The 16,575-nt window shown below is 36.9% G+C and overlaps 1 protein-coding gene across 5 annotated transcripts in view; it reads left to right on the plus strand.

Moving 5' to 3' along the window:
• Positions 1-16,575, plus strand: part of CBL (Cbl proto-oncogene) — an 82,564-nt gene that overhangs the window by 30,628 nt on the left and 35,361 nt on the right. For 4 of the 5 annotated variants that reach the window (XM_070623294.1, XM_070623292.1, XM_070623293.1 and 1 more), the window contains one exon: positions 15,844-15,990. In XM_070623294.1, the coding sequence (XP_070479395.1) occupies positions 15,844-15,990 (147 nt within the window). Of the gene's footprint in view, positions 1-13,011; positions 13,081-15,843; positions 15,991-16,575 lie in introns of all 5 variants that reach the window. The other variant, XM_070623295.1, reaches the window with a different exon arrangement.

The following is a 16,575-nucleotide window of genomic DNA, read 5'->3' on the forward strand; positions in this document are numbered from 1 at the left end:
TTTATGTCTTCCATGTACTCAACAAGTGCAAGTGTTTCTCACCTTTTCGTACATATGGAATATAGTTATAATCTTGATATCCTTGTCTCTTAATTCTGTCATCTGTGTTCCCCATGTATTTAATTCTATTGATTTATTTTTATCCTCACTAAGAGTCATATTTTCTTGCTTCATTGCATGCTTAGTAATTTTTGATTTGATGCCAAACAGTGTTAATTTTACCTTACTAGGTTCTGGATACTTTTGTATTGTTAAAATATTCTCGAGCTTTGTTTTAGGGCACAGCTGAGTTATTTGGAATAGTTCGATCCTTTTAAACTTTGTTAGGCAAGACCAGAAGAGTTTTTAATCTAGGGCTAATTCTCTCCCCTCCTTATGCTCTTTGAAGGACAAGACTTTTTTTCCTCTCCTCCTCTCTGTGTGAGAACTGGCGCTTCTTTCCCCTACTCCTTTAGGTGGTTCTTTGCCAGCTTCAGGTATTTTCCTGTGCTGACGAGCGCTCAGCTGAAGACTCAGAAGGTCCCCTCTGTAGATCTGCAGAGCTTGCTCGCGCTGTGTAACTCTCTCCTCTCTTATATTCTGCACTGAGAACTCCAACTGCCATGGTTTCCCCAGACTTACAATTCTCTTTCCTCAAGTCAAAGAGACCATTGGGTTCTGCCTGTTTCCCCCGCCCAGTGCTGAGGCCTGGAAACTCTCCAGATAGTAAGTTTGGCCGGCCAGGCATCGGATTCACCTCATTTGTTTCCCCTCTCTCGGGGATAACAGTCCTCTGCTACCTGATGTCCAGTGTCTGGAAACCATTATTTCATATCTTTTGTCCAGTTTTTTAGTTCTTTCAGGTGGGAGGGTATGTCCAGTCCCTACAGTTCCATCTTGGCTGAAAGCAGGAGCCTTGATCTGTAATTTAATTTGAGATTTTTCCAAATTCAGATGCAGTTAATATTTATCATGTGCTTACTGTATGTCTGGAAAGTTCAAAACTTAGCCTGGTCTTCTTCACTCACTCCCTACCTCGCCACACATACTAATTGAGCACTTTGTATTTACCAGGCACTGAATATTCATTGTTGAGCAAAACGGACATGGCCTTTGCCTTTATGTAAGGACAGTATTTTTTACTTTAGAGATGTGGAAACTTGGCTCAGAGAGTTAGAATATCTTACCCAAGTACATGTAGCTAGTAAGTGCCAGAGTTCTTTTTTTTTTTTTTAGCTAGTCTCCCAAATGTTTAATACCAATTACTTTGGTTTTCTTTGTTTGAATGTAAAGGAATGGTGACTGTATTTTCATTCCATGTTACAGAAATGATCTCTTGGAGATCACACTTCAACTATCATATGAAGTAATAAACTATATAAACTTAGAGAAGGTAAAACATGTTTTAATAGGCATGTCTTTTGAACACAGAAATATTCAATAGTAGGATTTACCATAGGATTATATATTCACATAACAAGAGAATTTCACTAAAAATATTTCTAATAGGACATAGGCCTGATTATGCAGATAGAGGGACTGTGAAAATACCGTCCTTTGCCTCACTTCGAAGAATCGATGATAACTTTTATAAAACCAGAGCGTTATAGAGAAGTGCAGGCCGTGAATGTCGAGTGGAATGTGTAAAAGCTTTTCCTAATCGCTTTGCTCTAATCGTGCCAACCAAGACTTGCTCTAAAACCATAATACTTGTGAAGTCTACAACTGCATTTAAATTAGAACATCTTAAAGAACAAGCTCAAAAGCTAGCTACAAGAATGTCTTTTTTGCCAGGCTGTAGTATACAAAGCAGCAAATACTTGCAAGAGATACGCAGTCGTATGAAAATGCTAGAAGGATTGTGAACTTTAATCCTGGCAACTTATTTTTTTACTTACTGTGTATTGAACCTGAAATATATGTTTTCTTCAGAAAACTTAAATCCAGTGTATTGAATTTGTTAAAGAAATGGAATAAAAAACATTTGTTAGCATATTTTTTCCTTTCTTTGTTTAAACCCTCCCCCTACTCCTTTTACATGCAAAACACTCATCCAGCTTAGTGTCTAATAAAATATATCGAGATGGTTGAAATCCAAGTTTAAATATCTATAATTAATATTTATTTTTTCATTCTTATGTTCATCTCAGATTATTCACATTTAAAATAGTTGAATATTTTGTTTTCTCTGTAAAGTTGAACCAGATAATAGTGATCCCTTTTCTTCTGTTCTCCTGTTTGAACTTCAAAGAGCTGATTAAAAAGCCATTTAGGAAAGAAAATCTTCCATCGTTGTTTCTGTTAACAGTGAGCTAAGTTCTCTTGACATGAACCCTTTTTCAGGGCTCTTTAGGCTTATATATGACTGAATATTACCTATTTTATTTTTTTAATCACTACATCAAGATTTTATAGATTAGTTTCTACTTGCATATCCTAAATGGTTAAGGCACTACTTCATAGCACAGTTTCTCGGTCATTTTGACTCAGTGGCACGCGGATGCGAGGAAACATGTAGTGTTGAACACTGAGGTTAGAGCAGTATGGAATTAGACGTTAAGTGCACAGAATGTGTGTGAGCTGGATTGCCCAGATTGCACTGCCCTGGCATTTACTATCGTTAGGACCTTAGACAAGTTACTTCTCTTTGCCTCAGATAGCTCATTTTAAAGTGTTTTCATGGGATTGTTGTGTGTATTATAATAAGTAAGTTAACGTTTAGAAAGCTCTTTGGTTCACAGAAAGCAGGATCTAAGTATTTGATTTTTTAGAAACAGTTATATATAGTCATTAAAAAATTATGGGAAGGAGAAAAGTGTTAAATGTCATATCCACTGAATTATACACTTAAAATGGTTAAAATAGCAAATTTTATGTCATGTATTTTACCCTAAGTTTTTGAAAAGAAGTGTCATAATTCAAAGGCTATTGAAATATTCTTCTTGCACATATCCTTCAAGTATTTTTGAGAACTTGTTCTCGGTAGGCTCTAAGTGAACATCAGGCTGGAATTCACGGGTAGAAGGATGTGCAAGTACACAGATCTCCTATTCTCTTGGTGTTCTGTGGAGAGGAGTGCTTGGGTCGGGGCACAGCTGACTGTACCATGAGACTCAGCTCCAAGAAAGGGACTCTACCTCCTCAGCACACCCCTGCACACTCTTTTTATGGGGTTAAGTGTGATAAGTGAGGTAGAAAGTGTGAGTTTGGGTGCCACCTGTTTAAGGAGTTGCTGAGAACTAGCTACTTGGTACTTAGAGACTGTGGGGACCCTTGGGAAGATGTTTAGGAGAAACCTCTCTTGCCAGAGGGAAGGAGAAGCTCCTGGTCCTAGTTAGCTCATTGCCAGGCAACTCAGAGAAAGCAAGAAGACCAGTTAGGAGTCAAATGGAGTAATCCAGGTGAGATGCTGGTGGCTTCGACCAAGGTGGTAGCTGGGTTGTGATGGAGATAGAAAGTCTTTCGCTCTATGGAATGATTGTGTGATTTTTTTCCTGTACTTGATTATCACAGTGAATTATGTTAATAGATTTGTGAAGTTAAACTATCCTTGCATTCTTGGGTAAACCCTAGTTTGTGCTGATATAAATATTTTTAAATATTTCACTGGATTCTATTTAATAATCATTTAGGATTTTTTTCCATCTATATTGGTAAGTTTCACTAGCATATAATTTTTTTCTCACAGTCTTTGATTATGGAAGTAATCAAGATGAGTTCTCTCTCTGTCTTTGTGAACAGTGTAAAAATAACAGTTAACTATAACTGTTTATGGTGATGGATGTTAATTAGACTTACTGTGGTGATCATTTCACAATATATACAAATGTTGACTCATTATGTTTTACACCTGAAACTAATATGACACTGTATGTCAATTATACCTCAATTTTTTTAAAAATTAGCTTTTGCAGGGAATATTTAGCAAAAACTTTTCTGTAATACTGTCACGGTCTAATGTGCTGCTTGTGCACACATGCATGTATAACTATTTGTATCAGGGGTGGGGAGTGGATTTTGGTATCCACCCTGTTTAATGGTTGTTGGTTTACTCAGAGTTTGAAATAGTCCATTTCCCCTAAATTTATAAGTTTAAGAACAGTGTTTGCCGTCTGGTTGGCACTCAGTTTTGTGGAATGAATAAATTAGTGAAAGTTATTGGAATAGAGTTAGTTGTATTCTGTTATTAAAATACCTTCTATATTTTTTATTGTCTCTAATTCTATTAGATTTTAAGAGTTTCTGCATTCTGAAGATTTTTCCCAATTCATCACAATAGATTTGTTTGCATTTTTATGTAGTTTTTAATTTCTTTTGTTATAGTCGATACGTTTGTGATTTCTTTCTCAATTTATTATGCTTTAACTTTATTTTCCCCCATTCATGAATATACCTCTGCATTTTGACAATAGTGAAATTTTATCGTGTGTGTTTTACTTTACTAGTTTAATTAACACAGTGACTGTTGTTTAGTTTTGCACAGTGGCTCTGCAAGTTCCATGTAAGTTTTCCTGTTGGGAAGTATGATAGATACCACTGCGTGGGTGTTAGAAACCCTAAAATTCGAGAGTCTGTTGAAGAAGTGCTAAGATACTACACGTGTTTCATCAAGTCTATATAAAAGATACTGAGAAACAAAGACTGGGTCTCAGAGAGATGGCATTAATTTCTGTCTCGTGTGAGAACAACTGAAAAATATGCACGATTTTCTATAAAGAGATAAATATAGCTCACTTGGGACATTGACTGCCTAGTGTTTCCAGATACCTTTCACATGGATTTGTTCTGCTTTTTATAAGAGTGACCTGCCACACTGTTCTTTTCTGTCCTTCTGACTCCTTCCCACCTACCCCCAAAGAGAGAAGCTCCAAGTCTTTTCAGAAATCCATTTCAGTTTGATTGGCCTGTGAGGGACTTAGCAGACAGTTGCATTTCCAACAGCGTCAACAATCTAATGCAAATTATTCACAAATCTGTTTCCTTACTTGCTATGTCTTTCCGTAGCTGCCTGCTAGACGTTGCCATATTAATATCTTTCAGACATCTCACGCTCAACATGTCTGAACACAGAATGTATCCTCCTCATTAGCAAACCAACGTCCTCTTCTCTGTTCCCTGAGTTAGTAGTAGTGTGTAGTGGCTATGAGTACGAACTCTTGGGATTGATTCTCGGCTTAACTTCTTTAAGCCTAGGTTTTTTCATCTATAAAATGGGGGTAGTGGTGGAATCTATTTTGGAGGATTGTGAATGAGAATTAATTAAATAATAAAATATGTGTGAATATATTAGTTTTAAGGTGCTATTCCCACTTTCTTGTGCTCAGTTTCAGGTTCATCATCTCCTTTCTCCTACTTAGTCATCTTATCTTGTTGATTTTCCTTCTGCAGTATCTTGCAAATCTGTTGTGTTTTACAGCCCATGTTCAAGTTCCCGTTACCTTTCTACTGTAGTGCTATCCTAATTGATATTGCTGCTTTTGTCATTTTCCTTCTAATTCATCTTGCATGCTGTTGTCATTTGTGGCCTTAAAACAGATGAGATGTCACTCCCTAGCTCCAAACCCTGAATGACTTTCTGCTGCCTTTGTAATATGTCTCACTCTGGTAGTTAAATCTCTACATTGTGTGTCCCTCCTGTGTTCTGTTTTATCGTGTGCTACCATGATTCTGTGTTCTAGCCAGACCAGTCTATTTGCTGGTCCCTGAACTCTTCCTCTACTGAACTTTTGCTTTAGTCATTCTCTTGGCCTATAAACCCTTCCCCTCTCATATTGTTTGTTGAAGTCCCATCCATTCTTTAAAGTCCAGGAAGTCTCCTAAATTATACTAGTTTTAATTAATAGTTCTCCAGTCCATGCTCTTGTGGCACTTGGTTTTTTACTTTACTCTGGTACTCGCCCAAAGTCTGCCGAAGCGTGCGAGTCTGCTTTGATAACGAGATGGTCAGATCCAGGAAGGTGTTCTTTCCTGTGTTATCTGACATTGTCTTTGTTTATAGTTTCTTAATGAAAGTATATTAAATTTGATAAAATACTACTAACTAAATACTAATTACCAAAATACTGTTAACTAAAATACTAATCCCAGGGTTGTACAGAGACACAGAATCTTGAACTTGAGGAGGGTTATTTTTCATGGAAAATACATTGAAGAAAATGGCAGTGATGAAAATTTCTCTAGTTTTGATCCTTCCAAACAGTCTTAGATTCAGATAGATATAGAAAATTTCATGTTCTTTCCCAAGTTTTGAGAATAGCAAAGTTTAGTTATTACTCTGTTTTTGTTCAGACAAACCATGTGTTTAAATGAAAATGGTTGTCTCATGTGTCATATATGCTTTAGAGTTAAATAATTAATAACTAAATAGACTTTCTACATGTTTGATTAAATTCTGTTAGAGCTGTCTCCTGCTCAGTATAATTGTTTTTTTCTATGTATCTATGTATTTTTAAATTTATTTAAGTTCACAGGATAAGCCTCTGAAAGGTGCTTGGTAGTTTTTGTCATTTGTTGGGGGGAGAGTTGAAGTTTATGAGAAGTTTTGGAGATTTCTGCATTATGTTACTGATGTGTTTGTGTATTCTTTAAGGAATCTGATAGAGAAGTAGTGATCAGTTCTCAGGGTTAAATATGCTTTTAGCTGTAGACAAATGCTCAGTGTGTAACTTACATAGTTGTCTTTCAGAACTTGGGTTGAGTAAATTTAAAGCTTATTTTGAAATATAGAGAAGTCTGATTATATTCTTGAACTCTTTAGGAAATAATAATGATAGTACCATAAGTTAATGTAGCTTAGTGAACGTTTGCTAAATATTCACAATGATTTTTAAACTATTTTTGTTTTTTCCAACTGCACTAAAAACTAAAGGTATTAACTTATAAATATTATGCCTCAATAGTGTGTGCTTTAATGAGAATGTATCACGTTAATCATTTTAAAATGTTGACTCTAGTATGAGTGATCTAGTTTTTTTTCTTGTTTTCAGTGAGGAATATTGGCTCTGAGCTAACATCTCTTGCCAATCTTCCTCTTTTTGCTTGAGGAAGATTATCACTGAGTTAAGATCTGTGCCAATCTTCCTCTATCTTATATGGGATGCCACCACTGTGTGGCTTGACAGGCGGTGCTGTGTCTGTGCCCACAATCTGAGCCTGCGAACCCTGGGCCACTGAAGCGGAGCACGAACTTAACCACTATGCCACCGGGCCAGCCCCAACTGATCTGTTTTAAATGAGTTAGGGAAGAAGGAATATATCTGTGAAAAAGTAAATCTTTTGCAGTAGTAACTGTACAGTGGAGAAGTATGGCAAACACTCACTGCCTTGACTGAGTGGCCAAGGTTCACATCATCAGTGATGTTCTGTGGACTTTATGTACCCCTGATACAATGTGATAAGGAGGACACTTCACTTCTGTGATATTCTTTCTATAGACTCATAACCCCAGTCAAAATATGCAAAAACCATCAGCTAACCACAAATCGAGGGACATTCTGCAAAATACCCAACTAGTACTAAGGTCATGAAAAACAAGAAAAGACTAAGAAACTACCACAAACCAGAGGAGACTAAGGTGATATGATGAATAAATGTAATGTGGTCTCCTGGATTGTATCCTGGAACAGATTAGGACATTAATGGAAAAAACTGGTGAAACCTGAATAAAGGCTGGGGTTTAGTTAATGGGACCTCACTGATGTTGGTTTTGACAAATGTACCACGGCAATATATGATGGTGATATTAAGGGAAACTGAAACTGAATGAGGGGTATATGGGAACACTCTGTACTATCTTTGTAACTTTTCTGTAAATCTGAAATCCAAAAATAAAAAATAAGTAATATTTTCCTATTCAGTTTTACATTTATTGAATGCCTGTTAAGTACAAGGCAGTGTGTTCACTACCGCAGGGGATAAAGTGTATGAGACACCTTCCCTGCCCCTGCCCTTGAGTTGTCGTCCAACTGGGGAATAAGGCAACTGATACAAGGTAGAACATGATGGAGCATCTGCAGAGTATGGGAGGGGGGAATCCAAAGTTGGAGAGGAGATATTAGATGAAGACTGGCAGAACTCCCCCAGCCCCAATGCCCACACCAAGGAGATGGCATTTGAAATGAACTTTGAACGGGCAGGATTTCAGTAACCGTAGTCATTGGGAAGGACATATGTGTTATACCAATGACCCTGGGCTCTTAAATCAGACAGACCTGCTCTGCCACTTACTAGCTCTGACCTTGGTCAAGTTATTTAATGTCACTAAATCCTTGTTTCTCATTTGTAAAATAGGATTAGTAATTCCTATTTCAAACCATTATTATGAGAATTAAATGAAGTATACTTGTAGTTTAGTAAAATATCTGATAGACAGTAAGTTCTTAATGTTAAGTATTAGAGATGGAGAGAGGCATATATTGTTGATGTAACACCATCACCGAAGGCCTGGGGCCTGGAAAGTGTAGGATGTTTTGGGAAATATTGAGTAGTATAGGTTTAGAAAGGTGAATCAGGACCCGTATTGTGAGTGCTTTGACTTATAAGCTGAGCAATTTGAATTTTGTTGGTGGTTATAGGGAAGTCATTGAAGATTCATATAGGGGAAACAAGGAGTGTTTTAAGATAAATTTGATAGAAGGATGAGGAGCGTGTAGGAGATCCTCTTGTGGGCTGCTGCCTTCCCATTGACTTGGTGACTTAGATTACTGTCCCTTTAGCTGTAGAATTCTATGAAACAGTTAACTCAGAATGATCTGGATGGTTAATGTTGTGTGATAGTAATCTGTTACCATGTAGCTTGGAGGACCATGAATATAGTATCAAATACACTTAATATGTGTTTAGTAAAAAGGGTCACTGATATTTTTAGCTCTGTTGGCTTATGACTCCTTTTGTAGGTGATAGTTTTTGTTTTGCCTTTTTTTTTTTTTAGCAGCTTAAGCAGATAAGAGTTAAACAGTACTTCATGACTTCCTGTGACGCTTTGTTGAAAGAAGTTCCGTCGTGTCTATTTTTAAAGCTGATTACTGTGAGCAGAGGATATTGCTTTTGAGTTATAAATGTCATCTCAGTATGTTCTCACTCAGCATTCTTTGGATGACAGTAGTGTTTGTATATAAGAGTTTTGGAGTTTAATGAATAGGAAAAGCAGCACAGTTATCACTGAAATGGCACCAGTAAATGAAATACTTAAAAACGTTGATGAGGGGCCGCCCCATGACCAAGTGGTTAAGTTCGAGTGCTCTGCTGTGGCGGCCCAGGGTTTCGCTGGTTTGGATCCTGAGAGTGGACAGGGCACTGCTCCTCAGGCCATGTTGAGGCAGGGTCCCACATCCCACAACTGGAAGGACCCACAACTAAAATATACAACTATATACTAGGGGGATTTGGGGAGAAAGAGTAGGAAAAAAATACTTTAAAAAGTAAAAACAAAACATTGATGAATTCACATTATCATCATCTATATGAGTTCTTCAGCCCACACATGGCTGAATGGCAAGGTTATATTGTGACCTCAGTTTGGAAATATTTTACAGTTCCAAAATGGCATCATATAATGTGCATCTTGTTGTTAGTCACTGTATTAAGTGTTAATCATTTTGAAATTTTCCCACTGGAAAATACAGGATCATTAGATCCACAAATATTATTAAAATAGATTTCTGTCTAAATTACTGGGATTCCCCCCCCCCCCAGTGTTTTTATTGTGAAATTTTTCGGTCATATGGAAAAGTTGAAAGAATTTGACAACAATCATACGCCTATCACCTAGATGCTACAGTTAACTAAATTATTGTTTTTAAAAGGAAAATTCTGCTTGCTTCTCTTTTTAAAAATTAAGGAAACTTCTGAGGCTTTGAACCATTTTCACATGAGACAATATTTTGCAGTGGCTGAGATGATTTTTGATGTCTCTGTGCTAATTATTCAAGTAAAACAATTCACCGTACATTCTGAGATTTAGCAAATCCCTAGTGTTAGAGTAGATAGTATTTTAGTTTATCAAATTAGGTTAACTTTTCAGGCACCATATACAGTTTATACAATTAACTGTTCATTTAAATTCCATAAAACTTAAGTTCATTTAAATTCTTTGCAAACAGAAATAAAATATACTTTTAAAAATTGTTATTTCTTGGCGTAATTTCTAGTCCTCAGTCATGTAAGGATAAGCGCTGGCTTTCTTTCTCCCGTGTCTTTCTTCTTCAATACTCTTATGAAATTAAATTGCTGAAGGTAAGGTTTCTTTCCCAGTTTCAGATCAGTGGTATAGCGTAGCAATTCATACATTTTTATAGATGGGAATTTGAGTAGCAGTTGCTTCCAGCTTCCTTATATTACTTCGGAGGCAGCGAAGGCCAAGAGAGGGTCAGTAACTGCCCCAAAGCACAGCAAGATGATGGGAGATCAGGAAATACATTTTCGGTCTCTTGTTTTCTTGACTATTATCATATACATTTTCAGGTACACATTTGTAGAAAGAATAAACAGAGCATGCTGTCAATTATAGAATTTATCAAAACGGAGTTTCAAAAAAAATGTAACCCTAAGTGAAATATCTTTATGAGTACATTGAACTAATTGTTTTGTAAGTCGTTATTTCTTTCCAGAAGACCTCAGTCTCGTAATACTCATTTCTGAACAGTCTTTTTCGTCTTAAAACTTACTGTACTTCTAAGGGATTCTCATTAAAACAAAAAAGAGTGGTATTACTCCCAGTACTTGTTTTAAACATTAATAAATACTTCTGATTATAAAGGGTTAATTTATCTCCCCATACTAGTTTCTTTTTTCCGTTTCCTCTTTCTCTGCAAAGTACTTTGTGGCCAAGAGTTACAAGACAGCTTGTTTTTTCAGTATTTTGTGTGGTAGTTAGTGCACCGGCCGGCATCGTTGGAGGAGTTTTCCGTTTATCTCATATTCAAGTAAAGGCTGCTTTTCAACACTGTCTTGCTTGATCTACAGAAATGGTGATTATTGGCCGGCCCCGTGGCCAAGTGGTTAAGTTCGCGTGATTAGCTTCAGCCGCCCAGGGTTTCGCCGGTTTGGATCCCGGGTGTGGACATGGCACCACTCATCAGGCCATGCTGAGGAGGCATCCCACAGGCCACAGACAGAAGGACCCACAACTAAAGATACACCACTATGTACTGGGGGCTTTTAGGGAGAAAAAGGAAAAATAAAATCTTAAAAAAAAAGAAGAAAGAAATGGTGATTATGAGTCCTGTCAAGTTGTATTTATCTTTCTACTTTTGAAGTTAAAACAGGAACTATAATTGCTCATTTAATTTTTAATATACCTATGTATTGGTGACTTATAAATCTTAGTCCCTTATTAGGTGAAATCATACACAGAAAAATGTATATCATTACTTCAGGCCTGAGTTCGAAAAGGTGCATTGGCTTTTAGAGTAGGACCTGAGATAGGGGAAGAAGAACTGACACCAGTCTTGAACTTTTAAGAAAATGGACACTGCGTACTGAATCAGCATTTGATTGTGGGGAAGTAGTGAGAGAAGAGGAAGATGGAAGCTATCGAGTAGAATTTGCAGCTACTTATGTAGATGGTTAGAGGTAAAGGAAGTAAAAATGACCTCCTCCTTCAAACACTGAGTTAAAGAAAAACCTGTACTACTTACTTCTACTGGAACTTAAGAAACAGTTTTTCTTCAGGGCACTCATGAAAAATTGAACCGTTGTGTTCCTTTGTGGATCTTTGGAGAAATGTTAGAACATATTGTATGAATCAAAGGAACTGCTGACAGAATTTTGAAAAGTGTTGCTTACCTTGTAATAAGCCTAAATAGCCATCAGGCCTCACTGCTCTAAGTTTCTATGTTTACACAGATTTTGCTGATTAAATTCTGCCCTGTACACTATAGACACTGAACCGTAAGCCTGAGACCTTAAAATGTTCCTGAGCAGAATGTCAGTTCAGATCAGTTATAAAATGCCCTTCACCCATGGACTTTTATAGACTCTGTTTCCTTTTAAGAAGTGTGATGCTTACGGTGCACATCTCTGGTGGTTTTAAGAAATGGAAGCTGGCTTTTTTGGGGGATGCATCCTTGAGCAGAAAAGTGTCTTAAATTGATTTTCAGTAACTATTTCAGTCAGTACTTTGAAATGCTCTTAGGTACCTGTGCCATTACATCCTTGTGGTCAACAACTTTCCCTTTTTTGTGGCTTGTCTCACAAATTGAAAAAGCTTTTTGTCCATTATTATTTTGCTGTGTATATTTTATCTCTGGTCCAGCCTAGTGCTGGATACCTGGTGGACTCTCAGTGGAAAAATCATTTGAAGAGTCAAAGATGCCAGCACGGCCCGGTCATCCCCAGACTCACCTCTTCTCTTCATTTCAGACTTGACCTACAACTAACGCTCAGAGAACTTCCTTAAGACCACCCTCTCTAAAGTAGCAACCCTGCATGACTCTCTTCTCAGACCCTGCTTTGTTTTTCTTCAAAGCACTTTTCCCCCACGACCTTCCCTCTCCCGTGGGAATGTAAATACCATAAAACCAGCAATTTTCTTTGGTTCATTGCGGTATCCATCCCTAGTGCCTAGTACATAGTAGGCACTCAGATGTTTTCTGAAGGTATAATAAAGTTGGAAATTGTGCCAGATGCCCAAAGGGATATAAATATACATCAGAAATGGATTCAGCCCTGGCATACAGATAAGTATAGTACAAGATGGGTTCAGATGACCTAAGAGAACTGCCATGAAAGTGTTGGGAGTATTTTAGAGGTTTATTACTTCTGTTTGGCTTCTTAAATGACATTTAAGCTGGGTCTTATTTCAGACTAGGAAAACAGATAGGCAGAGGCTCAGAGGTGAGAAAGTGAGTGAGGGTAATATGTATAAGAACAGGTGAAGTATTCAGTCTGACTAGATATGCTACTAGTGAAGAACTAAGAAATTAGTTAGAAAGGTAGGTTAGATCTAGGTTAGTGGAAAGTCTTAAAATGAAAGCTGAGTTTTGATTTTATCCCATTGACACTGTGGAAATTGTCTTTTTCCCTCCTGAAAAGGCAGTTAAATGTGTTATGATTGGACCTGCATAGGAAGAGACTTGAAGAGTGATTTGAGTTGTGGAGTAGGTAAGTGAAGGTAACAAGGAGTGTATATTAGAATGATGATGTAATCCAGAAGTAGGATTGACAACGAATGGTCAGCAAATGGACAAATCAGATATGGAGAATAAGGGAAATGGAAGAAGCCAAAATAACTCTTAAGGTTTTGAACTTGTGGGAAGTAAGATGGTGTTGTCATTAAATACAGAAATAGAGAACGTAGAGAAAGAGCAGATTTGAGAAGGAAGATTAGTTTAATTTTGAACGTGTTGCTTTGAGGTGCTAGTATTTGGATGGAGGAATGTGGTAGGTGCTTGGAAAGCTACCAAGGCCTAAGATTTGGGAATCGTTTGCAAAGTAGTTTTTGAAGCCTTGAGATTGCAAAGGAAGAGCCGAGAGAGTACATGGACAAAGAAAGGAAAATAACAGAGAGCAAATTCTTGGGAAATAGCTCTATTAAGAGAATAGGAGGGAAAGCGAAAGGAAGAACAAAAGCAAGTAGGAGAACCAAGAGAGGACAACACCGGAGAAACCAGGGACAGACAGTGTTAGGAAGAAGTAAGCTTCGAACATGTTTCTTCCAGGAAGAGCTCTATTGTAACCTTGGGAGTATGATATATATTTTTTCTATCATATCATACATTATTCTGCTGTACAGTTTAGCATAGTTGTTTACACATAGTGCTTTCTATGTGTAAATCTCAACAATTTAGCATATCTTAAGGGAATCATGGACGCTCACCTGCCTATCTTTAAGGATTAACATTTGGCAGAATGTTACATAAATACTGAGGTTTAGTCCACTGTGCACGCTGGTGTCCTGCTAAAAACTTGAAAGTAGTCATTGGGAATAATTTGCGCTTTGCAGATTTTCTACCAAGTTATCTTTCAGAATCCCTCTATGATATATTCTTGATCTTGTCTATTTGTTTCCTCTTTGATAAAATAGTAAAAGTCGTAACCAGCAATAATTGAAGGATTTTAGAGCACGAGGAGGAAAACAGTTAGTGCAGTTTAGGGATTAGATAAGTGTATGTGCTTTAATATTTACACTCAAGCTACTTAGCATGTGAATTATTTTAGACTGTCTTCACAGCATATTGATTTTATCACTTTTGAAAGTGCTTTCAGAAAACAAATAGGAAACTAGAAAGAGAACAACTTGCTAAAAATACAAGAAGGCAAATATCAAGAAACTGAAGCTGATTTGTTGAAAAGCTGATTAGAAAGATTTCAGCAGCATTTTGCGGAAGAGCCAGGGCTAGAGAGACTCGGTTAGTTTCGTGCAGCAGTTTATCCAGGAAAGGCAGACATAGGACTGATCGTGGCCCGCCAGTGTAGCATAATAAAAGGACAATCTCTGTCTATTGAAGAGAATTTTTAGGCGATCAAATTTGATTATGAATTGACTTGAAATTTTATAGTTCACCTATATGACAAGAACAGACTTTTGAATACATAGATACTAATTATTGAGGCAAGGGAAAATAAGCAAGTGTAATCAGTAGCTGGTTTGGTGTATAACCATATCCAAGGCGTCTTGTTCTGAGTGACAATACCATTAAAGATAAAGATAATCTGATTAAAGTACACATGTAAAAGTAGAGCCATCGTCTGGTGTGCTAAGTTGGTATTGTGTGTCATCTTTATAATCACATCCATTAAATAGAGATTGTTAGAATAAGGTTAACTAATTGTTAAAATGTAGTAGTAGCATATACATTTATGTTGAAATTTTTGCATGTTTTCGATGTTAGCATTTCATTTTTGGTAAAGGAAGAGGAGTTGTCTTGGTAAAACTTACCTCTCTCTCCCCCTTTTTTTTTTTTTGTGAGGAAGATTCGCCCTGAGCTAACATCCATTGCCAGGCCTCCTCTTTTTTTTTGCTTGAGGAAGATTAGCCCTGAGCTAACATTTGTGCCAGTCCCCCTCTATTTTGCATGTGGGATGCCTCCACGGCATAGCTCATGAGTGGGGTAGGTCCACGCCTGGGATCTGAACCTGCAGACCCGGGCTGCCGAAGCAGAATGCATGGCATTTGAACCACTCAGCCACGGGGCCAGTCCCTAAAACTTACCTCTTTAAGGTCTGATTTAGTGAAAATATTTGTTCGGTCTAGATATTTAAATAGTCCTTTTTATTGAGATTTTTAATTTATTTTCAATTTGGATGAGTTATATGTGATGTTTAAAATCCTATTAGAAAGCTTATGCACAGCAGGAAGTAATGTATTTTGCTTTTCTAACATTTCCTTTTTTTGTGAGTGAGTGGTTATAGCAATATACAAGTTCTTACGCTTATTTGTTGAATCCTCTTATCTGCCATCCTAAAAAAGTAAATTTGTTCATGTTAGTTTATGCCCTGAGTTATTAGGCCTGATTAATTTAGGATTAAAAGTCTTAAAAAATATTACTGTTAAATTGTTTTTCTTATTTACCATACAACATCTATTTGAATGGAGAGAATAGGAGTGGACCTAGTGAATGCAAATCTTTCTTCCATTATGTTTACGTCTTTCATATGTTAAAGCAAAAAACGGTTTCTGAAGCCCCTTTTTAACAAAGATAGCGGTATCACAGTGTATTTAATATTGTCAACAGCACGTTCCTTCCTCTCTTCTTCCCTAGTTTTATATATCTTTAAATAATATTGGCCAGAAAGTATATTTGAAGAAGTTCTTTATAAATGTATTTTAATATTCATATTAATTATACACCTGATATGAATTCACTGCATTTAAAATAGAAATCATTTTATGTGTTTAATTATCTCACGTCTGATCATTTGTAGGCGAAACCTAACCAAACTGTCCCTGATCTTCAGCCACATGCTGGCAGAACTAAAAGGAATCTTTCCAAGTGGCCTCTTTCAAGGAGACACATTTCGAATTACTAAAGCAGATGCTGCAGAATTTTGGAGGAAAGCTTTTGGGGAAAAGTAAGTCTCAAAATAACGAATTTAAACTATGAAGAGTTAAAGCTTGTGCTGTGGGTTTTTAAGTTTTTTATTAATGAAATATTTAAAACATGGGGAAACAGAGAGAAAAGTAATGAATATGTGTATACCTACTTCCCGGCTTTGGTAAATATTAACCTTTTTTTTTTGCCCTGATCATTTTTTTTTTAAAGAAATAAACCTTTGCAGATCCAGTTGAAACCCATACCCTTTGAATACTCTTCTCTTTCTCTCCTTGTCTGTTATGCTGTTTATGAACATTTAAGTTTCATATTACTTGCTATTGCAAACAGTGCTACAGTGAACAAAATTGTACGGTCATGTGTCACTTAACAACGGGGACACGTTCTGAGAAATGCATTGTTGGACTATTTTGTCATTGTGCAAACATCATGGAATATACTTCTCCACACCTAGATGGTATAGCCTACTACACACCTAGGCTGTATAGTACTAATCTGATGGGACCACTGTCTATATGCGGTCAGCTGTCATGCAGCGCCTGACTGTATTTGTCTTCATATGCAAGAGTTTCTCTGTAGTTACATACCTAGGAGTAGAATTGCT

This window comes from Equus przewalskii, chromosome 6 (assembly GCF_037783145.1).
Source record: "Equus przewalskii isolate Varuska chromosome 6, EquPr2, whole genome shotgun sequence".
Classification (NCBI taxonomy): domain Eukaryota; kingdom Metazoa; phylum Chordata; class Mammalia; order Perissodactyla; family Equidae; genus Equus; species Equus przewalskii.